The sequence below is a fragment of the Varroa destructor genome, unplaced genomic scaffold (genome assembly GCF_002443255.2).
Source record: "Varroa destructor unplaced genomic scaffold, Vdes_3.0 BEIS01000003.1, whole genome shotgun sequence".
In the NCBI taxonomy this organism is placed as follows: domain Eukaryota; kingdom Metazoa; phylum Arthropoda; class Arachnida; order Mesostigmata; family Varroidae; genus Varroa; species Varroa destructor.
Window position 1 is genome coordinate 29,360,519 of NW_019211456.1, and position 24,161 is coordinate 29,384,679.

The 24,161-nt window shown below is 41.1% G+C and overlaps 1 protein-coding gene and 1 long non-coding RNA gene across 3 annotated transcripts; one reads left to right on the top strand and one right to left on the bottom strand.

Moving 5' to 3' along the window:
* The first annotated feature begins 81 nt into the window (after window positions 1–81).
* On the top strand, window positions 82–24,161 carry Fhos (Formin homology 2 domain containing). Of its 2 annotated transcripts, XM_086983259.1 has the most exons (20): window positions 209–223; window positions 427–571; window positions 2,766–7,154; window positions 9,285–9,394; window positions 9,835–9,893; window positions 13,291–13,464; window positions 13,756–13,850; window positions 14,269–14,475; window positions 15,655–15,860; window positions 16,534–16,975; window positions 17,187–17,833; window positions 18,523–18,724; window positions 19,572–19,870; window positions 20,320–20,512; window positions 20,651–20,779; window positions 21,593–21,780; window positions 22,226–22,421; window positions 22,681–22,888; window positions 23,219–23,344; window positions 23,535–24,161. In XM_086983259.1, exons 2-20 carry the CDS (start codon window positions 545–547, stop codon window positions 23,603–23,605), a joined length of 7,968 nt encoding a protein of 2,655 aa, XP_086839385.1. In that variant the 5' UTR covers window positions 209–223; window positions 427–544; the 3' UTR covers window positions 23,606–24,161. The 2 variants fall into 2 exon arrangements, with proteins under 2 accessions (XP_022653292.1, XP_086839385.1); XM_022797557.2 differs by having other exon boundaries at window positions 82–571.
* LOC111247032 (uncharacterized) lies at window positions 20,996–23,223 on the bottom strand. The gene is made up of 3 exons (XR_002671935.2): window positions 22,961–23,223; window positions 22,761–22,864; window positions 20,996–21,759 (listed from the first exon to the last, which is right to left on the bottom strand). It is a non-coding gene; the product is annotated as an uncharacterized LOC111247032 (long non-coding RNA).

Below are 24,161 nucleotides of genomic sequence, written 5' to 3' on the forward strand. Positions count from 1 at the left end.
CAAAGTCAGTATTAGCGATGAGATTTGCTTGTTGCAGGCTCGTAGAACCACTGATGCTAAGCTGTTAGGCAAAAAGGCAACGCTACTTAAGCAAGAAGAGATCCTCTGATCGGACCAGCCCTTCGTTTCCTAGGGCGGGCCATCCGCCTGGACCTAGCAGCCCTCTCTGCGACAGGACCAAGCTCAAACCGACACCGGAACCCAGCATTGTTCGGCTTTGCCGGTCAGCATGTGTTGTCAAAATTAGCCGCGTACATATGTTTTGAATTAGTTCTGTCCGACTAGAAAAACAAAAAAACCAAGAAGATATCGAAGAAAAAAGAAAATTTTACACAGTTTATATTTTAACTTAAATTGCCCAGTTGTCGACCACTATGCTCGTCAGATTATGCTATAGTCGTATATTTGTTGTTGTTTGATTTCAAGTTCCGTGAGCCCGATAATATGTATGTTGCCTAAGTGATCGGTGGATATCCAACTCAATACAGTGACTAATCTGTCGTCTTCATCTGAACTTCGCGAGTGTTCATCAGAAACAGTAAACATGTCGAATCGATACGGAGGTTATTACGTGAGTACCGGCAGAGATCATATAAAAATGTTCGATTATCGTATTTTCTAGGTCTCTGCTATGTTGTTGTCAGAGTTCCCGTATTAGGATGAAATCCGTACTTGTGACCTGATTATGCTAAAGAAACAACATATATCTATGCAGGACGAGTAGAACAGTCAACAGTAGTGTCGCAACAGCAGTAACAATCTATCACTTTATAAGATTCCTGTGATTTTCTGTATTTCGAATTTACGCAGATATATATCTGCCTAGCACAAAATGGTACCCTGCCATTATGGATATTCGGATATCTCATCGAACAAGGCGTTGTAAGCAGCCCACGTACATGACGCCTGAGGAATACGTATTCTGTTGAAACACGTCGTAAAATAGGTCGACGACATAGCCCTCTGTCCCCCAAAAGAACCGTTAGATTGCGCTGGAAACGATGCAGTAAGCAGGCACTCCGACTAGCAGTCGTTAGTCCCATAACGAGAAGCGTCTGATTGGGTTGGGGTAGAGAATTAAAGTGTCTGATAGATGTTCGTATCATGACCACTAGTTAGTACAGATTCGATAACGTCAGACCCGATTCTTTTACGCACATAGCTCAGAGTCATGTCCAGTCACGTTCACTGTGCCGTGCTTTATATGCACCTGGCAAAAGCAAATACTAATTATTGACGAAAACGAGCACTGCTATTAAATCGTAATTGGACGGATTGTATTTAATAATCAATTTGATATATGTTAAAAGGGGAGAATTTTTTAACGGGAATACGCGACATTTGGTACAAGACTAACGTCAACACAAATTTAAAGACGCTGGTTGCCCAACTAGCGTTTTGATCTTTTTTGAAAGTATTTCATCTAGGATTGTAAAGCTTAACTTCTAAGTATTGATTTTGAATCACAGATTGAAACTTACGTTGTGTTGTACGGAATAACTTTTACATAATGTTGCCATAGGGAGTACGATACGTTGACGCTGTACGATAATTCTAATGCAACTGTTAGGTAGCTCTGTACGCTAAAATATTCCTACCTTTTGGGGGATTTAACTCACCTATTTATTAGGAAGGGTGCTTTGAGTCACTTTATTTTAATAAAGTTGTGCTTCTTCGCCCCTTTAATACGGTTTAGCTTGACTATGTTGCGTATATGCAAGGCTCGTCTCCTGCGTACATTTATATATCGGACTACGTTAGGTAACAACATGGGTCATTTGATTCGGGTTTTCCAATCAAAAAGTTGCGGCACAGGATATTTTACGAGCTAATATTTACGCTGCATAACACCAATAATACCGAATAGGACAGAGTTTTTTAAATAGACGAAAGCTATTGACCTACAAAAGATATTTAATGAACAGAAATGCAAACAACTATTTCTGCTAAGCGGTCGGCTTGAGCGGATCTTTAAATTGAGTTACCTATATATATATATATATATATATATATATATATATATACATACTACGTTGCACTGCTAAAAAGGTCCCAAATCTTGCGTTGTTAACACTATCTATTTACCACGCTATTGTAACCGCGGATCTGAGCTAACCGGCTGTCGATGCTTTCGCACATATATGACTCTAGTCTATTCGCCCTTGCCAGGCAGTCCTGCATAAAACACACGAGCCTTTATACAGGAGCAGCAGTAACAGATCTACTAGACGAATTTTATATCTCAAAATCCCTGCAGTCTTAAGTCTGGATGGTGAGACATAAGTTTCATAGTTTGCGAAGTAATAAAGTTAAACGACCAGTTTCCGGTTTCAAAAACGCTGAAGCCACATTCTCTCGATATATTGCGCACTTTACCATCGCTAGTAACTGAAAGAGATACATAAACGATGGGCGAAACCTAGTTACCGCTCACATCTATATAGTTTGTAATGTTTCATAAATAGAGCTTCGATCAGGTGAACAGATTGCGGTCATAAAAATCGTTTACGAATTGACAATGCGTTTCTATAATGGCGGGCTAACGTCGACTCTATGCTGCACTGCTGGCCGAGGAGCTAACTATACGTCATGTAAATTCAGATCGTTCTCGCTTCTTAGATAAATAACTGGAGAAACGATAAGTAGGAATAGCTTGATTTGTATTAACCGATGAAAAATGCCACAAACAGTATCATACAATGCCCAATCATTTTTGTACAATAATTTTAAATGAAGTATATAACATTTCCTATATTTCGTTCCAGTCCCCGTATCGGCGTACTACTTCACCCTCATTTAGCTCACAGTTCAACAGCTTGAGCTTTGGTAGCCCCAGTAGTTACCGGCCTAGTGCTGCGTTGGCTTCACCCACTTCTTCAATTGCTAACAAATATCAGAGTGCTGTGAACGCATCAAAAAATACGGGATCAACTTCAGGATACGATTACAGGAAGCCAGCTACCCCTGGTTACACATCAGACCATAGCAAATCGAGCAATGTGTCGGACACGGTTCACGCATCAGGTCATACTTCTGATAATAAGAAATCATTTATGCCGAAAGCAAACGGTGGATATGCGTCCGACGCTAGCAGAAGCGGATATGCTTCAGATGCTAAAGGATCACATAACAATGATTATGGACGGATCCAGAACGGCAGTTACGATCGGTCGCCTTCATGCTCACGATCGGTGTATAACTCGTATAAACCGCCAATTGGAGACAAATGCACCTCTCCATATAGCTCGAAAACAAATCTTACACGACCAGATCCAGTGTCTTCGCAAAGAGATAAGTCACCAAATCGTGGTGGATACCAGAGGCAAGCGTCGTTTTCTCAAAGGCAATGTCAACGCCAAGACAGCGGCGGATCGCGAGAGCAGAAGACTGCGAATTTCGGAAGCAGGACAAACCTCCAAAAACAAGATTCTAACGGCGAACAATCCCGATATGATAACCCGAAGGATTACCAGAGCGCTTATTTTGGGAATCGTCCGCCTCTACAGCGACAGGGTTCCGTAGGAGAACGGGCTATCCTGGTGGGTACTCCTGCACAGTCTTTCCCTCAGAGACAAGACTCTGCTTTGGGAAAATATAATCAGAAGAACGAAAGGATCACTGGTTATGGGTTTCCCCGACGAGGTAAATCTCTGAATGGTTCAGAGCGCTCAGAAATTAGTTTACCCTCGCCGTTTAATCGAGACTATAAAAGTGCACTTTCTTCAAGCGATGTGCCACCTCGACGAGGTAATACAGTAAATTGTTCTGGTGGATACCAATCAGACAGGTCTATAGGTGCCTCCCAAAGCCGTTCTCCTTCGCCATTTGCACGGCAAAGTTCTTGCGAGGCATCTCGACTTGGGAGCGAGCTCAGTTCTGTGACGCAGGCTATTCAGCAGTTTAGTCTAGCCCCAAAACCCACTCTACCTCCATCGTGGCGGCCAAGTACAACCTTCCAACCTTTTGAAACACCGTATCGTCGAATTTACTACGTTCCGCCAAACTGGTCACCTTACAACGGTTTATCAAGAGTATCGTCATACAAAACACCTGAACCAAAGCCTAATCTAGCACCTGCTGACTTCTCTAATTCTGAGTCCGAGGAGTCCGATAGTGATGATGAAGAGAAAATCGAGTATTTAGTTTGCCGGTCAACTTCGCCGTCAACCACGAATCGGCCGGAAGATGAGAATATGATTTCTTCAATAGGCAGACTTCAGAAGCCAGCAAAGAAACGTTTCCCGGTGGGCAAACTTTGTGCATCTGTGCAGGTCGAATCGCAGGATATCAAAAAGGCGTTTGCCCCCAATTTAAAGATTCAATTCCCGGAGAAAACCACTCAGTCGAAAGCGTCTCCGACTGATACGGTTCCGGCTTACGCCTACTACGGAAAGTTTTCTACAGCAACAACACCTTCCGCTGCGAGCATAACAGCCAATAATAAACTTTCTCGACCTATCCCTGGCCAATCACCTCAAAGCTCACCTACGTCACCGAAGAAAATTACCGAACCCCAATGGCCACCTCAGACCGCGATTTCCAGAAAGTCAGCTTCTCCTGACGCAAACTCCGAGGGCAAACGACCCTCTCGGGAGATAAGGTCTCGCAAAAACAAAGACGAAATCCGCGAAAACCGAAAAAGTTATGAGGACTCTAACGAGGGTCGAAAGAGCAGGGAAGATACACGGGAAAACCAGAAAAGCAAAGAGCACGTTTACGAAACCGCCACAAACGAAACTATAGAATATGAAAAGCAACAACTAGCTAATACTAATAAAGACTTTAGAAAGTCCGTTTTAAATATGAATCTTACTGAGAAAGAACGAGAAGAATATTTGAAAATGCAAAAGGCAAAGCGAAAAGCCCTACGTCGCGCTGGAAAACCGATGGAAAAGGAGTCTGACACAGAGATTCTTCAATCGTCAACTGAGGATTCCGAATGTGAAGGCTCGTCTCGTCGCGAAGTCTTTAAAAGCCACTCACAGCGAAGCATCCATAAGCACGACGTGAAACGGACCTCATCATCTTCTTGTTTGAAGGGCGATTCAGAAAGTTCGTCAAACGAGGAGGAAGAAGATCACTCCCAAGTCAGAAGAGCATTCCGCCGAAAGCGATTTTCACGAGGCAACACACTAGAAGACCGAGCACCATCCCCGCAGGAACTGCAAAGTGTTGATAGGCTGCAAGAACTTGGCGATTCCCTCAAAGAAAAAGCGCCTTTGGCCCGAGCTGAAGATGACACCGAATGTGAAGAAGAGCTCCAGGGCGATTTTGAAATGGTCGACGAAGCGATTATCAGGACACCTTCAACGCCAAAAACTCAGCAGGAAGAACAGGAAAAGGCTTCAAGCACATCCGAGTCAGGTTCTTACGGTATCGAAAAGAGTGCGACAGTTGTTTTCAAAGGTTCAAATGATACTCAGGCAACTACAGATCATAATACAATCTCGCGGCCAGCATTTATTAAAATTCCTTCGCTGAACAGGCCGCAGGATGTTGTGTATTCACTTAAAAAGTCTGAAAGTTCACCACGAGTTGAGGACAGGGAATTTGTTGGTTCGGTTGAATTGACAGTCCCATTGCTAATACAAAAATCACATTCTGCAGAAACCGTCACGAATAATGCTAGACAAACTGACATCCAGAGGTCAAGTTCAAGTCAAGCTCAACTACATCCAGATTTTGCTCAGGAGCCACCAGGGCTCGCAAGATCGTCCGAGATAATCAACACAACAAAGCTAAAAGAAAACGATTTGAAGGTTCAGAAATTCAAGTACCAGTCCAAGCCACTTTATAACAGAACTCCAAGTTCAGGTACAGGCATAGTTAGTTCAGACCGCTCGGACCCCTGCAATAACAAAGTTGAAAAACCGAAAATCACTCTTTGGCAGGAATCTGAGCCTGTCCCATTCTTGCTACGGACGCCTCGACCCTACAAGTCGATATATAAAAGGCAGAGTGCTACTGATACTGAGTCCGAAGTTTACGAGAACATTCAATTTAATCACGCGCTTTTACCAAAAAAGCCAGCTCAAATCTTGCGCCTTCAACAAGAAGGTGATGTCAGTTCTAGTGACTATGAGGTGGTTGGAATACCAGCTCGTCGAAAAGAGCTCGTTAAGCGCCGTTCGAGAGAAGGTAACGATGAATCGAGGCCCAAAGGAACATCACCCTTTAGCGAGCACAAAAGTCGCCCCAACAGTATAGTTCAACAAGACAACCAGAGCTCACAGCCAACTATTTCCAAAACGGAGGCGGACCTCCTTCAGTATCTGGAACAGCAGAAAGAGCAAATGCGGCGCAAGGCTGAAGAGCATCATAGGCATCCATCGCAAAAGCAGCGTCCAAGATCTGAGGATGTAGCAAAGGCTAGTAAGGCGGTCATGTCAAATCCGCCTCAAATAGAGATCGACAAAGAGGGGAATGCTCCATTTCAACAGTCTCAAAGATCGAGCTCGTTCCGTAGCGATCGCTCTTCGTCAGAATCCCGGCCCTGTTGGGTAATTCACCAGGAGGTTCAGGGAATGGCTTCTTCAATTCCTCAAACGGCACGCACTGGCTCGCCGAACGAACAATCAATAACATCTGGTCCATTTAAGCAGAATGACGTTCAAAGATTCAACGTAGCGCTCTCTGCTGACACTTCAGTCGCACATGCGTCGCTACAGACAAATCAGCAGAAGCACCAGAAAAGCAACCAAACTCCACGCGCACCAAGACGCCAAGATGCTTCAGTGCGCAAAGGCAAAAGCCAGTTTATTGGTACCTTCAAAGATATCGATTCATTCTTGGAGTTCTGCGACAGTGACAGTTTCGACGCAATGGAAACTAAGTTCGACAACGAAACACTCCAGAATGTCGAATCGCTATCGCAGATCAAGAAGTCGTCCTCAAGACCGCAGATAAATAGACCCAGCAGCTTCATTGGCAACCTGGTAGATATCGATGACATTCTTGGTCCTGAGAGCCCCTCTATGTGTCCGTTTGAAAAGGGACAAGATGCAATGTCGTTCTTCAAAATTGAAGCGTCACAGGTCAAAGTCCATGGACCTAAAGACTCAATGAAATCTGAGCTCTTACCAAAAATCGAGGAATACGATAGTAGTGCGATTCGCATTCGTGAAGTGCCGAAGGGACAGGGCATCGTCAGTAAGGCGAGTGAAGCCATTATTATATAGAATATAATCACAATTGGAATCATTTATATTGTCAAATAATTTTCTTCTCTGTTTTGTACTCCACTAACTGTAATTAAACTGCGTATTGAGCATGCTGCCGATAGTCGTCTCGAGTAGGATAACCAAGTATTTATAGAACTATATCGCCAACAGTTAGAACCCTGGGGATAACAAGTGGCTACTGGAAATCTCTTGAATAAAGAGTGATTATTTTCTTATATGGGACCCTAATAAATCTCTTTCTGAATCCGTTGAGACTTGCAGAGACAAATGCTTAGCACAGGCCAGCAAAAGAACAAAGAGCTTCCATCTAAAGAAACTGAACCATTCTCCTGGTCTATGTCAACTAGAACGGTTGCCCTTAATATTCGAAACCAAAAACCTTGCGTGTTTCATTATCCTTTTATACGTAATGCATGCACCGGCTGTGATGTGCCGGTAGGTTCTGCCCAAGTCGTTCGCCCTGTGACACCGAGCCAATCGTAGTGGCGGTTGTGGTCCGACATGCGATTACGCGAAGACCAAAATGTATCACAAGGCTTAGTTATGTATGGTCTCAATCAACCAGTGCAAACAACGCAATAAACGAATGGCACTCAATGTTGAATCTGGCAACATCTTAGAGGGCCGAGCCCGTCGTCCCTCCGATGAACGCCAGCCAGCTAGGTGTTGCCGCTGTTTTGTATAGTGGTCAGATCGCCGCCGCCCGGTGTTCGGCGCTTACCACTCTGCTCTGAGCAGTCGTTACTGCTACTATGCCACAACTACGATCGCTGCACTCACGTTTACCGCGCCAGTCAAACATACAAACAAACCCACAGCCACTCTTCCTTTTGTTCGCCCTCTCCAGATCGTTCTTGTCGAGCCACGCTCGCATTCTGACTCAGCTGGGACCGCAGCCTCTACAGTGCTTCGACTACTGACCTCCACCTTTAGTTGCGGATGCCCGATGGTCCTATACCTTACCCTCAACCCCATCCACTCGCTTAACCCTATGTCGAGGCTTACAATGCGGTCGGCTATTTATACTTTCAGATAAACCGGCGATGTCGTCACCGTGCGGTCACTAGGCGTCGCTTAGCGTGTGGGAGTCCTTTTTTCCTTTCATGTCTTCCACTTGTTAGCCTTCTTTCACTGACTTCTATTATTACTTCTCCTTCTTCCTCCCTTAATACTTCTTACCCTCTTGTTTAATTTCCGCCACACGTGCATAGACACATACGCCCATATTATCATGCAGTTGCCTGTGTTCTTCGTAAAGTTTCACTCTGTTCAATTCCATAGTTTTTCTCCTGTGGGACTGAGGGGAACAGCGGTGTGATGTCGGCTCACGTGACTTTGCACGAGCCAGCGATCGAGTGCCGTATTTTGTGCTTCTGTTGTCGCTAGATGCCCACGGGCTGTCCAGTATTTCTGAACGACCTATTAGACAAGACTTTGTCGTTCCGGACACCTGCGCCAAGTGAAATTCCTGTTCGAGCCAATGGTCGCTCTACCTGTCTCGGTGTTGTAGTTTCGCCCGTTTGCCAACGGATTCTTCAAGTTTAAAGTTCTCGCTAGAACCTATCCACAATGTTTACGTGCAAAGTTCAATATATTGACGATGCCGATCCATTCGGGACGGCGTCGAGTGCTCCCCAACCGCCGTTATCTCTAGCGTCTGCTTTCACCTTTAACGTGTTCATGCCCCTCAACACGCAACTTACCGCTCTGCATCGATTTCTTCATGCTCCACACAAGGTGGAAAATGTTTTTGTGAAAAAAACATGTCTAATACTTGGCGTGATGTGCTAATAAGTGTCGATGTAGAGACCGTAGTGAGTTCGTAAATGGATATGTGTTATGCATGCATTTGGTTACATATTATATATTGACCACTGGATTTCTAGAAAGCCGTACCCGTTCATAGCGAACGAGCTTCGCAAGAAGATGTTCAAGATACCTCACTTTTGCAACTGCACTTGCGTTAGAGCTTAATACATATAAACTAGACAAGTTTGCAGCCATCTAATTTCCTTAGATAGATTCTCATAGTATACGATATTGATTAGGCAAAGATTAGAATGTGGTGAAAGGGAATCACGATCTAGATGTCGCCTGTTACAGGTGGATGATAGTTGTCTACAATTGTACCGTCATTCGGAAGAAGCAGGAACGTATTTAGATTTGGACTCGTCAATCGAACAACAGAGAGACGAGTTCGCAGCCTTCGAAAGGTTTGTGAGACACCTACTTTACGCTAAATCCTGAACTACAGCCAGAATATCATGACAAATAGTACTACAACAGATATTTATGAGTCATTTGTTCTACGTTATGGGACAATCTGGCCGAATAAACCTTCGAGCTGAAGCCTTTACGGCCTCTACTATTTCGCTTCTGTAACATAGAGCTTTTGAGCATCTGCGTGCAAAATGTATAACGTTGTGTTAAACAATAGCAAAACGTCCAGATGCCATTTTTATAGATACTTCTCATAACAATGTTTTATCAAGCCTCGTATGTCTTTTATATGGAAGACGAGACGAAGCGTGCAATGCAAATTGGGAAAATAGACCTTTTGGGTAGTTTTAAAAGCAGCGTCGTGTTGAGAGGCGACTATGTGTATGGAAACACCAAAACCCGTTATAATAACCGGGAGCACTTAATTCCATAGAGAAGATGCGTCGATAGTTCTTAGAAGCCAGCTGCCCGTTCGTGTTCATGCCATCATAGGTAAGTGACCCTATTTTTTATATAGTCAAATTTTATTAATTTAATTTATTACTCAACGTATAATTCATATATATATATATATATATATATATATATATATATATATAGCCGAAAATAGCACATTAGTGCTCGGCTTTCTTTTTTCATTTTCGATTTGACCGCCGGGTGTTATACACCATTTGAAATTGGCTTAGTTAGAACTTTGCCCAAATTTCGTAGTGTTCGCAGTTATGGGGCCCCGGTCTTTATTACCTTTATTGTAGATCTTTTTGGCAACTTCTTGCCCGTGATAAAATGCCGAACAGGCTATTTTTTAATTAGAAGCCTTAAAGCCTAAGAAATAGAGAAAATTTTGTGGTTTGAATGAAACAGTGAAAACGCGATTGGAGGGATTTTCAACCATACATAACATTTGAATACCTGAAACTGAAAAATAGAAATGGAAAGAAAAAAAATGAAAAGAGAAATTGCCATCACTCTCCAAACAATTCATATATGGAACGGATGCATTTGTTCAGTAGTATAGCTTAATTTGCATAGATAACTTTTGACTTTATTTTCTATCCGTAACCGTCTTATCAAAAGACGGGCGGTGTTCTGTTCGATTAGTGTCGATTTGTAGTCTTGCCACGGTATATACCGTAATGGAATATATATTGTTTGCCCCTACGAGAAAGATGTGCCGATCTGTTGCTACTCCGAACATCTCATTTTCCTGAGAACATGATCATGCATAAGAATGTTAATCCATGACAAAACGGAACCGTCCTAAGGCTAGTAGACAAAGTGTGGTCTCTTCTCCCTGTCGCTCGTATCACTGTGTCAGTGACTCGGTAATGCCTCAATTTTAGCTACTCTTAGTTGGATTATGTCGAACAGCTAACTCGGTTATTAGAAAGAGCTTCTTTAATCTATTCCATAAGGAAGACCTGTTTCTTTTTTATTATGTCAAGAAAGTGAGACACAATCCTTTGTGAGAGAACGCAATGCATCCTCTTTTTTTGCTCTGTTAGCGTTTCTTCCCTCAGAATTAGTCTGGCTGCTATCAATTCGCTTCATAGAAAAGAAACATTTTGCACTGGAGATTCTCGTTTGTAATTCAGTTCGATTTCACGGTTCTAAAACGTCCTATTTTTTCCGAAGCTGTCTAGGACATCGTGCTGCTTAAAAGGCCATTGCAACTTATTTATTGGTCAGCTATGTGCGTTCGTATTATTTAGATGAGTAGTAAAAAAAAAAATGTGAGACATAACGTTTACATAAATAATTGTCACATTTCGCTCATTAAATTCCATTGTAATGAGGTTTTTTCTAGTCTCTTACTAAGGCTATTAAGAAGAAATGGTTGTTTTGCCGAAATTGTTCATAATTACATTTATATGTAATCGCCTATACCCGGTATGGGTGGCATATACGTCTTTAGACGGCAAAAATCTCTATAAAACAAAAAACAAGAACACTCATGTAGTTTAACAATATCGGTATACGGACCCTTTGGCCTTACTATTCTATTTGCCAACAGGACCGATAAATTTACCATCTTGTAAGCGTGCCCGTGTGAAGTAAATTAGCACTCAGCGACAAAAGACGCTGTTGACATGAGACCATTCAGTGGTCGGCTCGGCTGTTCACGGAGATAGAAAAACAGAAAGTAGGTTGAGAAGAATTGGGTCATATCACTCTGAACTAAAACCCATGGCAATAATAAAAATGTGTTACCTGATTAAATTAACGTTTTTCTAGAACCCGTTGATTTTGCGTTTACTAGGCAAATAAAATGATACGAATGATATGCAAATGTAATCTCTCAGTTGAGACTAAGCCACGGATATAACTAACAACAGCAAAGTCTCTGCTCGGTTGCATATATACAGGCATAATAATAGCTGTGTTCTCTTTAAGGCTAGACGAATTAATTGACTGACCTAAATCAATTAACTTAAATCAATAAAATATGATATACGTAAGACTACGGTGTCCTACCACGTAATCCTGATGAGATCTAATCTAGCGCTTCGCCCGAGACGAGCTCGCAGTTTTACTAGTTAGAATAATTAACAATGATTCATCGGGAAAAAAGGTGTACGCGGGGCTGAAAATACCACGCCTAGCAGTCTTTGCCCAAGTAAAGGCGGCTAGTCTAAGCGATGCCTATATATGTATATATGGGCATCGCTTAATGAATTGAGGCTAACTATAGAAACCCCCCAAACTCTAATACACTTTAAAAGAAAATGCTATTTCTATTTAAAACATTCAAACGGGTTGGCCTAAAAACGCGTCGATCGAACATGACCATAGCAAACTTCTATAGAACTAGGAAGATCCCGCTTTTGTTGAAACCCACGGATCTGGTCCGTGCTAACGAATAATTTCTTACTACTAACTTCTACTAGCAACTTCTTTCTTTTTTTTGCTTATCATTTATATTTCATGCGACGGTCTTTTCATAAGCAGAGGTGATTCATTAAAGCTGACTGCGTTAGCTTCGCAAAGTTTAACGTAGAGAAACAGCACATGTTTTCTAGCACAGTCATCCCTGTTCTTACGACATACGGCTAGGGACCATTGAACACTTCAACAATCATCAAATCTACGATATCGTTCCCGTACTGATCGTTGTCACTTACGTCGTACAGGCCTTGACCCGTCAATCAATTCTACCCACTCACTCCGACGACTGTTTTCGTCCTGTTGACCGAAGCAATCGTGCAATTGGTGTACGCGTGCGACATTTCGCACAAACGCATGTCTTCGAGCTTAAACTGCTGTAATAAGTGTCTCAAAGGAACAATTTCGACACAGAATACAGAGAGAGTATTATGAGTGAAATACACCTCAGAGTTTGTAACAGATTTTTAGACAACCATAGACCTGATCTAGACGGACCCTTTCATCAGATTTCTTCCTATGCCAGTTCACTTGCGTTCAACACCAGTAATGTGGTTAACGGAACGAAAAAAATTGCGCCTGTTATTCAAAGTACGGGAGTTCAAGTTTGTGTATCCGTATCGACACATAATAGGTTGAATATTTAAGAGTGAAACTTGAGTATGTTACTTACATATGTTTAGTTGGACGCCTATTAATGTTTAGTGTACATAAAGTTGTAACGTAAAGTATATAAGGTTGCAAAAACGGCATGGAAAGCGGCATCAAAATGATCGCTCGTTGTCGGAAAAAATCACATTCGACATGAACTCAGACGAGCTTCATCCATTAGGTAGTATCCTTTAAATGGGTCAGATTAATCAATTGATCTTAAAGAATAAAATTAAAGCTGAGTACATCCTACGATGACTATAATATATAATAGAATTGAATAATAGTTTTTCTTTAGATACTTTTAGTTTCATTTGTCCTTTAAGCAAAGCTAAGCATTGCGATTCCGGTACAGAGAAACTGATGAATTCAAATGGTCGTGACCTACGGCGCGCGCTGTTTGCCCTGAAGCAAGTGTTCCAGGATGATAAGGACCTGGTGCACGCGTTTGTTGAAAACCGAGGACTGGACGTTCTCGTTAAGATTGGCCAGAATTCTGACCACAATTATCAGAACTATATCCTTAGAGGTATGTGAAGTTAATACCAAAACTGAAAGTTACTCATCAGAAATAACTAAATCAGCAGTATAATAACTAAGCGTCGTTCGCTTGAAGAATTTCTACCTAAGTTATCTTGTCTGCAAAGAGTCCATCAAGAGCTCAACACTCTAAATCACGATATTGTTCGATATATCATACATGCCGTGTGTTCAAAATAAATGAAATTCTCAGTCTCAATGTAACTGAATTAATGCATCTACTTCTTTGCCTTACAATGGTAAATGGGTCTATTTGTCCTTTCTTTTCTCCTTGTGGTAGCTCTGGGGCAAATAATGCTTTACGTGGATGGTATGCACGGAGTAATTAGGCATAACCAGACAATTCAATGGCTTTATCTTCTGACCCAGTCGAATGTAAGTACAGGATTTCTTGGCCAAAGCAACCAAGATGACTTCTTTTAGCACCTCATATACATTACAATATTCCGAGAATGCGTTCTGATCATATCTGAAGAGATAATTTTTTTTTTTTTTTTATCTCGGTTTACTTATATAAAGAAGTCTCAGCGTGAGTAGAGATTTGCAAGAAGCGTTAACGTAGCATAGATATAATCGACAATATAAATTGTCTTTGTGCTGCAAGTATACATCTAAGAAACGATGTTAGAAAAATAAGATCAGTAGATACCTTTAATAAGGGCACCGTTGATACTATTTGGCATTGATGAACCTACAAACTGTGAAGTTAGAATTATTGTAAAACTGACCCTGTGTTCCGATATAATTCTAAGTTTAAAGTTAAAAAAAATCATTGTGCGTCTTTCAATTGCAGTATCGATTGGTTGTGAAAGCTGCCCTCAAACTCCTTCTTGTTTTCTTCGAATATACAGATACCAACTGTTTACAGCTGTTGCGTGCGATGTACCGCGTGCAGCAGACGCATGGCCTAAAACCCTGGGCAAGTGTGATGAAGATCCTTTCGCAAAGGGATAACGCCGATATGGAGCTGCTTATCTTCGCAATGTCTCTCATTAATAAGGTAAACCGTAAGCCCCTGCCGTGTGACAGTTCAAAGTTGCCGAACTTCCACTTGAAAGTAAACTCACTATTGGTACATTTCGGTAAATACAACGCAATATTTTGTAAAATCATCTTTTCTATTATATAATTATACGTGTTGTGAAATAGTTTAGCCTAAAGAAATGTAGCGGTTCCGGCCGCTCTGACCCGTGGATGAAGGTCCTGAAAATGTAGTAACGTTCCGCAGGGCACGTATACCCCGTTCATTTGTTAATAATCCTTTTGTTGTGCGCAATTTGTATAAGTGCCTTGAGCATTGGCGCGAACCTGCTGTTTTCTAACAGCCCCCAGTACCAACTGCTCTGTTATTTATTTGCTCGTCATGTCATAGTAACTGACAGTAACCATGATTTTTACTAAATAGGAAAGGAAATAAATTACTGCAGATGGTAGCAGACCGTGTATTACGTTACCTAATAGTTGCTTATCTGTGATGCTCACAGAACGAGTCGATATCTAGCAAAAGAGTCGACTGCTTCTCAAGACGAAGGGCGACCACCACAAAATGTTATGGCCGCAGCTTTTTGCCCACAGTCTTAACTTGGAGCGAGTCTATACGCTTACCAGTGCCCCAGTGAAACTCGAGAGTGCTACATCGCCTGTTGGATTTGTTTTCGAACAGGATAATTTTCTGTTCGATTATGGCCGGAACAAAATAGGATAGTGTTTTAGTTTAAAAAGAAAGATGAACTCCAACTAATTGAGTATCCTATAGACTGCCGTAGAAGATTGCAGTTGTGCTTAACGGATGGTTCGAGACCTTCGTTAGCTTTCACTCTGGAGCCGAAGGGCATCGATTTGATGGAAGCGACGGATCCATTTGTACAGGTCTGAGGTTTGCAAGGGTACTAATCTTCTAATATTTAGGATTTGATATCGGCCGAGGAGTCTTCTATTAAAATGATGCACTCATTGGCAGCACTGTAACTCTTCCAAATCATTTAGTATACGGCCTGATAGACCACGCTATATGCAAAAAGCTCGTATTTGTTCCTGCATTGTCAATTTGTTAATGCCAATAGTTATCAAAGTTCGACTTTTGGATATTTCTGCGACGAGTACAGCAGGTATATTACCAATGTAAATTTTCGTGCAAATATTGGAGAATATATAACGCGGTTGTTGTGTGCTGTTCTAGACCTTGGACGGCGTTCCTGACCAGGACACCTATTACGATATAGTAGATTCTCTCGAAGAAATGGGAATGGAGCGCGTTGTGCAATTCTACTTGTCAAAACAGGGTGTTGACAACGAGCTTTTACAGCAGCTGCAACTTTACGAAAACATTCTGAGACTAGAAGATGGAATCACGACACCTAACACAAAGGTTCCGGCCTGCGTCAGGTTAGTGCCTACGAAGTGTTTCATCTCTATTGGGATTAGAGTTATGATGTTATCTATTAAACAAAATAACAAGTATGTACTTGTAAGTGAAAACAAATACCTATCTAAGATATCACGCGTATTATACATAAGTGTATTGATGTGCTCATCCTAAGGGTACCAGTAGCTGCGTGACATAAAAATTCTATAAATAACCCAAACGTTATACTTCTGCATATCTAACTCGAGCTAAAAAGATGGGACAAGTTGCTTAAAATAAGAAAAGTTATGTAGAAGCTCTTGGCAGTAAAACGCGTTTGAGCCTGATCGTTTTGGAGACGTCGTCATACATTGTTGGCCTCCCTGGAGCAGGCCTCGTGCTGTGTTTCAATAAATTTTGAGGTATTTAATTTAGGGATTAAAATGATACATTTTATACTATACAAATATATGCTAGTTACGCTAAGTACACGTTTCCTGTATAACAAATAAATACATTTACACAAAAAGCATAAATCTATGTTTATAATCTTTGTTTCACACAAAACTCAAAATCGATTGCGGCTATCGATTAGTATCAGCAAAATGGGGAATCATAGAATTAATATATTTAAACGTCGAGTTTCTAAATATACTGAATCATCATTGTACTTCTTTTTACTGACTATAGAATTAATTCACACGCACGTTGCAGAAACCGTAAGCAGAACCCCTCTCGAAAGAGCCGTCGACACAATCCGAACGATGGCCCTCCTACAAAAGTTAAGCCTTCCCCCCTCCTTCAAAATCTCATACGGTCGGTAGAAGATACGGCGTTCACTGATAATGATCTGACACCAGCAATGAGACGTTGGAAGGATGATCATAAGATGCGAGACTATCTCCGGGATGAAAACGATGAACCAATGGACATATGCGAACAGGGAGCGCAACCGTCAGCGAACGTTCGCCAGTTTAAGAATATTTTTGAACAAACGATTCAGGAGCAGGAAGCCGGCGATGCGCCCCTTAGACAAGAGGTTCCTCGGCGACAATTAATTGATCTTTCAGCACTTCATCACGCGCAAGAGAACATCCCCAAAATACCCGAACATCAAGCCAGAAACCTTGCTTCAGCTGGATATCAACAGCAACAGGTAGCGGAGGCTTGGTGTTTACTTTTAGTATACAGTAGTATAACTTCTTTGTCATTTAAAGCTGTGCAAGCTTTATTTCTATATTTTAGGGAAAAAGGCAATAGACAAATGAGATAAAAGTCCTCAGAAAACACAATTTATATCCTAAAGAATATTTCGAAAGAAATTACAAATATTTAATTATTACATATATCCGTGTATCGGAGTTTAGCAAGCGCTTGCAGAGAAGCTATCCAGCTACCCGCCGATGCGACCACCAACATCGCTTGATGCGCCCGTTATCCCTTCCCGTCAGCCTCCGTACGCAGCTTCTCAGCCAAGCTTCAGACAACGGCCTCCTCCTATTAGCCTAGGAAAAGTTCCACCACCCAATCGTAACCAGTTCTCTAATAACCTACAGAAGTTTAACTGCTTTGAAAAAGACAGCATTCTGCAGGATATGCTCTGGAAATCCGGAAGCCCGGTGCAATGGCAAGACTTCATCAAGTCCGTCAGGAGGCCTCTATTTATTAATGACTTCGACTTCACAGACCTCAGCGAAGACGATGACGTAACAGTGCTTAACGAGGACGGGGTTCCCTTCGCTGTAAGTGGATCCACTCCACCTCCTCCACCGCCGATGGAAGGTTTGGACGGGCCACCGCCACCACCATTTGGCGTTGGTTTTGGCGGACCTCCTCCCCCGCCACCACCACCCGGAGCTCCTCCGACTTTTCCTCCACCGTTTGGCGCACGAGCACCTTCACAGGCTCTATTCGAAGCGCCTCCATTCGGAGCCACGGGGCCCCGTAAAACTACCCCGCCTTTTCTTCAACAAAAGCAACACTCCTCAAGCCAACTTCCATGGGCTTCTAGCAAGTAAGTAAATTGCTAGTTTTCACTTTTCCACCTTAGTTGTAAGGTGTTCTCAATAAAAGTATTATATAAAAATTATATTATATAAAACAAGTACATTATATAAAAAAAGAAAAAGTTTAGGGTTTGCTACAGCTGTACCGTCGATGTGCCAAAAATACGGTGTCGGAGATTTTGTCAAGAAACACGCTATGCGACATAACGAGCTAGATATAGTTGTGGAAACGACTGATGTACAATACTGGACTAAGGCTGTTAGTAACTACGATACAGCGAGCAAAAGATCGTACAAAGATTCAATGACAGAATTACAAAATGGTCATAGAAAGTAGCTTAATAAACTTAGTAGTTCATTACATTAACATAACTGTATGTATTTTACGCAAATGCAGTACGCTTAGACTAATTCTCTACTTATAGAATGTGACGTTTGCCACATTCTAATACTCACGAGCGTTTCGCTTATGAGCTTCCCTAATAAGAGAAGGCAATTGTTCTTTGAAAACACGGCGTTTAAATGCTTCTTTGCGTTTTGACTATGCAAGATTGGTTCATCACCGCCGTTTCGGCTTTTTGTTTTAGTAAAGGTTAGTCGGAACGGGAATCCACCATTTTCCCCAGTTTAATTAGAATTGATTATATTTTAGTGATATTATAAAGCCGTAATAAAGTAGTCCTTGGCTGTCCTGCAGGAATGAACCCGGCGCACAGCCAACAATCCAGAAGAGTAAAAAAACAGTTAAGCTCTTCTGGAAGGAAATTAAAGAAGATCGAATGCTTCTAGCTCGTATTAAGAAGCAACATACGATATGGGATGAACTCTGTTCGGAAGAGATCGACACGGCCAAGCTAGAGGAGCTATTCGAAAACAAAGCCAAAGACCTTATGAAACAGGTAAGGCATAAGCTTAAAATTAAATATTGTAATCAAAGCCGCAGAGTGTGAACCATTGATCTACCTGATGAATTACCACCGGAGTTCGGAGCGCCTCACTGATAAATTGACTCATTTTTTTTTAAACTTGTGCTACGAAGAAGAAAAGATTACAAGATTCGATATGGGGAGTCACTTAGTTTTTAAATTGATCGAGCGAGTTATTTGCAAGAATGAGCCACACAACAGCCATAAGTGGGAAATAAAACGTTACGTGCCTCTTTGCCGACACAATACAAAAAAGTAGGCCCTTCATAAGACTACAAATCTAATTAGCGCCTATTGGACTACAATCCGCCGTTATATCTGGAGTACCGTTATATCTGGATGCCGCTGTCTACTGTAGCATGAAGACTTGACTCACTTACTCCATAACCATGACGGACTTCACAGATAATCCTTGTGAAAATGCGCTTCGTATATAATTTGTTAACTTGTCGATGAGTTGCGTTTTCAAGCCACAGGTTTGGCAGGGTTGAATGTCTATTTGCAAACTTTCCCATTTCAAAATACATAGATTTGCAAGCGGAGTTGGAGGTATTTTCTGTTGTTTTGGGGCCTATTTCCTTAGAGATTTCTAATTACGGCGTTACTTCACTTGCGTAAAACAATTGACGCGCCTGGAGCCTCGCTTTGCCAGGAAAAACACATCGTTTTTATTGTAGCACGTCAGCTTACTACACTCCTGTTTCAAATACAGCTAATACGTATATTTGAGACGCGTCAGAGTAAATAACGGGTGTTAAGCGCATCTCACTGTGAACTGCTTTGTATCTGTTCTTACTACTACTGCTACGATATTTTGCAGAAACAAGAAGGTAAAAGGAATGAGATTACAGTATTAGATGCGAAACGATCGAATGCCATCAACATCGGCATGACAAAGTTACCAAATCCTCGGACGATCCGGGCGGCGATCCTAAAAATGGACTCCACAGTCATGAACCGGGAAGGCATCGAGAAAATCCTTACGACGATGATACCGTCGGCTGAGGAGATGAACAAAATCGTCGAGGCTCAAATGGCCAACCCAGAGGTGCCGCTTGGCAATGCCGAAAACTTCCTACTGACGCTGTCGTCCATTACCGAGCTCGAGCCACGCCTCAGGTACATCTGTAGTATTCTTGTTATACACTATTACACAGCCAAGGCTCTCAGTGAACACCGTTTAACAATTAGCTAAACGTGGGCACATTTCGCTGAAACTCAACCCTTCTATATATAGACAACAAAATGAATCGGTTCTCTGAGCAGAGTTTAGGTTAGATCTGTTTTGTCAAGCCAGCTATTTCTGAGGTATATTAAACCAGCGTCTACGTGATACCTGGCAATAGTTCACGTAAAGCAGTTAGAATGATTTCGTGAAGATACGAGCAGGGAATCACACGCTCTTCTGTATAAATAGCATAACCTAATTGTAATCTGTGAGTCTAGTCGTAGTTGTCTGCATTCAGCTGACGTAACCGCGAAGCGGTAATCACTTAATGTAAATTAATGTTAACTTGCAGATAGGGTAATAAACAAATGTTCACCATATTACATTGTGTGTTTTTCAGATTATGGGCTTTCGTGCTGGACTACAACATATTAGAAAAAGAGGTAGCGGAACCACTTATGGATTTAAAACAAGCGATAGCCGAAATCGAAAGTAACAAAACATTTAGAATTATTCTCTCGACGGTTCTTGCAATTGGAAACTTCCTCAATGGGTCGCCAGTGAAAGGCTTTCAGCTGGACTACCTTGCCAAGGTTTGTGTACTCACCGTAATCAGTTATTATGATTACACTGATCGTTGCAGGAATAAATATGGCAAGGAACTATAAAAAAAAAAAATATATATATATATATATATATATATAAGTCGCCTTAAATATGGGTTTTTATAGATTCCAGAAGTTAAGGACACGATATACAAGCATAGTCTTCTATTTCACGTAGTGGAATTCGTGTCAGCACGACATCCTAACTCAAGTGATCTCTACTCCGAGATGGCAGCAGTAACGCGCACCTCAAAAGTAAGTCAAACTTACAAACAAATTAATCAAAATATTGTCATGCATGATTCCACCTGTTTTTCAACTGTGTCTAAATTTTAATATGATTTTTTTATGGAGATATTGTACAAAGCAATACACAAACAGATATGTACAAAATTGAAAGTGAAGCTAATACATCTGTGTAAGTTTTTCTTCATACAAGATTTTTGTATTATGAAAGGAATATTTCGGCCATTCAGCAATTGCACAAGCATTGTAGCATACATTTGACAATTCAAAGATTTATTTATTTCTACCTAATTACTCAGAGTAAGGTAGAGTAGTGCGTGTGCCACGAGTTGGGCTACAAAGTATACATAATTGAAGATTTTATCATGGCCGAAACTGCCTTATTTTCTTTCCAATAAATTAAAATGTTATCCGGTTTATCCTTAGAATGTTTAGAGATTGTCACATTAAACTACATTAATTATTTTTCAAGTTAGGATAATAATAACAATTTTTTAAAATCCCGGTCATTTGGAAATCCATTTCGCTTGTCTTGGTCTTAATTCGAGTTCAATATAAACCCATTAGATATTACATCGTCGGGATACCTGTTAAAAAAAGTGTACTCCTTAAGGAATCGATATGGCTAACCGCATATTCTAAGTGCACATTTTTCTCAAGGAAAAGTCTACGCTCACGCAATCCTAAGGGCAACCCATATAAAAAAAGGCTGGTTGAGATATATTATATATATACTAAGTAATTTTTAAGTTGTTAATTACTCGACGAAGTAAAATGGTCAAATAGTGTTTTGTAGCTTCTATTGCTTGCAATTTTCTACAGGTGGACTTCGAGGAAACGGCGAAAACGCTGAATAAGTTAGAAACAGATTGCAAGGCCTCGTGGGAACATTTGAAAGCTGTAGCGAAGCATGATGGTCAACAGAGTCTTGATATGATTGCCTCGTTTCTCTCCGACAGCGCTGAGCGTATCACAGTCCTTGGCGTCATCTATAAAAGGGTTATTAACAGGTATTAAATAAGATGGATACTTTTAAAATACACATAATTAGACGAGCCGAGTAAGAAACGACATTGGTCCAAACTATTTAATACGCCTATCACCAGCGAATATTTTTCATAGTTTTAACTTTGAGTACTGGCTTACTTAAACACAGTATGTAATTTACTTTAGGCAAGCAGTACTTCTTTCAAAAATTAACCAAGCAAAAGGCCCCCATCATCAATTCTCTATACGGTGCACATTTGTTTCATTAATGATCTTGTCTTGAAATTGTTCGTAGAAGTTGTATAATTTGCGGCCTCTTAAAAATCCTTGGCATCGCAGAATCTAATTTTACAATATGGAAGCAGCACATATAGCAATAATTAGCATAGTACGCCATCTATGGTTGATTGACAAGTGGCTTCAGTCACTTTTTACTTTAATGTCATTATATTTTTTGTTGCTTTCCAGGTTTCACAAACTGATGGTATTTTTTGGTCATCCGCTCTATACGATTAAGGATGCTAAACCGCACGCCATCTGCAAGATCGTCTCAGAATTCGCACTTGAGTATCGTACAACTCGCGAAAAGATTCGTGAACAGAATGAGAAAAAACGCAGAGAGGCTGAACGGGCAAACAGAATCAGCAGACGAAGTGTTGATTCGGTATGGAAGTGGAGAATTTTATTGTTTTTATATTCTCTGGGTTAAATGAAGAAGTGAAACAGACTATTAGCTAATGTATATCTAAAAAATTCAAGAAGGATGCAGCATGTTTAAAGAAGAGTATCTAAATGATAAAATTATCGAAGAGGTTTAATACTCTAAAATTGTCATGTCCTGACGAGAAACTATGGTCTATTATTCTGACGGAAAAAAGGGTTGCAATGTTATCATGCGAATTTCTGTTGTGCGTGTTTTTCAGCGCGGAGCAACTCCTGAACGTGCAAGCACGCTACCGCGAGGGGTAAGAGGCGGCTCGGTGAAATCAGAGCGCGAACTCACCCGACTTTTGTCTAATGGTTACTCGTCAGATGCCTCTGATGGTGACTACCGCAATTGGGGATCTCTTGGCAGACGAAGTCGAGCTGGATCTGTCAATCAAATGTCTAGGCACAATTCCATCAAGGAAGGTTAGTATGAAAGTATTTCGGGTTTAGACGACCGTATAAATTAACATACCTGCGCGAAAAAAGCAAACATACCTTCTTATATTCCTGGTCAGCATATATCCTAACTTTCACTTCACTCACTAAAGAACTAAATTCTTTGGATAATTTGAAAATCCATACTTTTTCTATAACTTAATCTCGCTCGTGATATCTAGTCGATAAACGTAGGGTCTTGCAAATCAACATATGCAAAGTTTGGTGGTTAATGATTTCTCTACACGAATGGTACATGATTTTATATACTATTAGGACGGATCTTTTCACATGATTATCACAACATTCTCATCATAGGGGAGTACATGTCGGGCGCGGATGGTGACGAGCTTATCGAGACTTTAATACGAACTGCGTCACAGGCCCCGTCGCAGCGCAGTCTCGAAAAACAGAGAAGGGTAGGAGCTGGCGAGAGACGATCACGTAAGTTTTATTCCACCAACGCTGCGAGCTATTTTACGCCGTAGCACCGCCCCAATAGAATCCCTATTCAAAGCATATGGCGAACACGATATTTCATCGTTTTAAAATTGGATTCCAAATAGGTATCACGTGGCGCATTTAACCTGTTACCGTCTGTTTGTCTGCCTGGTTAATTTTGATTGGTTTTCAGTTCGACGAGCCCTTCAGGGAGGTGATCTCTGTCGTGAAGAGCGAAGGAATTGCCCCTACATGTCTTCTTAGACTAGAGTAGCTAAATTTATATGAAGCATAGGAGATTATTTATTAAAGAAACGGTGATGTTGTTATAGCTAACGGCCATAGCAGTTAGGCGATCGTTACTGCAGATTATCCTGCCGATGAGTCCCCGACCCAATGAGTAGATTTGTTGTCAAGATAGTGTCGTTGATAGTGTACAATGAATCCTTATAGTTGCAACATATATGAAGACGACGTTTAATGTTATATATGCCGACTTTCTATGCCAGATTCAGTAGAATCCGATTCTGTTGACTCAAGAGATCTGGTGTCCGATGATTCGAAATCTCGGACCTTTCGTTTCGATGAGGTGGTTGTGGTTGTTTAATTAATCTTACTCTTTGTACATTGTCTAGATCCAACTGGTGTCTGACAACAAATTGGAATTGCGTACGAACTGTTGCGTATGGCTATTACTGTCATAGATTTTTATTAATATTATCGTTTTCACTTGCGACAATAAGCCAACTACACATGCAGAATTTATAAATTAATGGGTTATAATAAAAGAAAGAAGTAATTCAAAAATGGGTTAACTAAA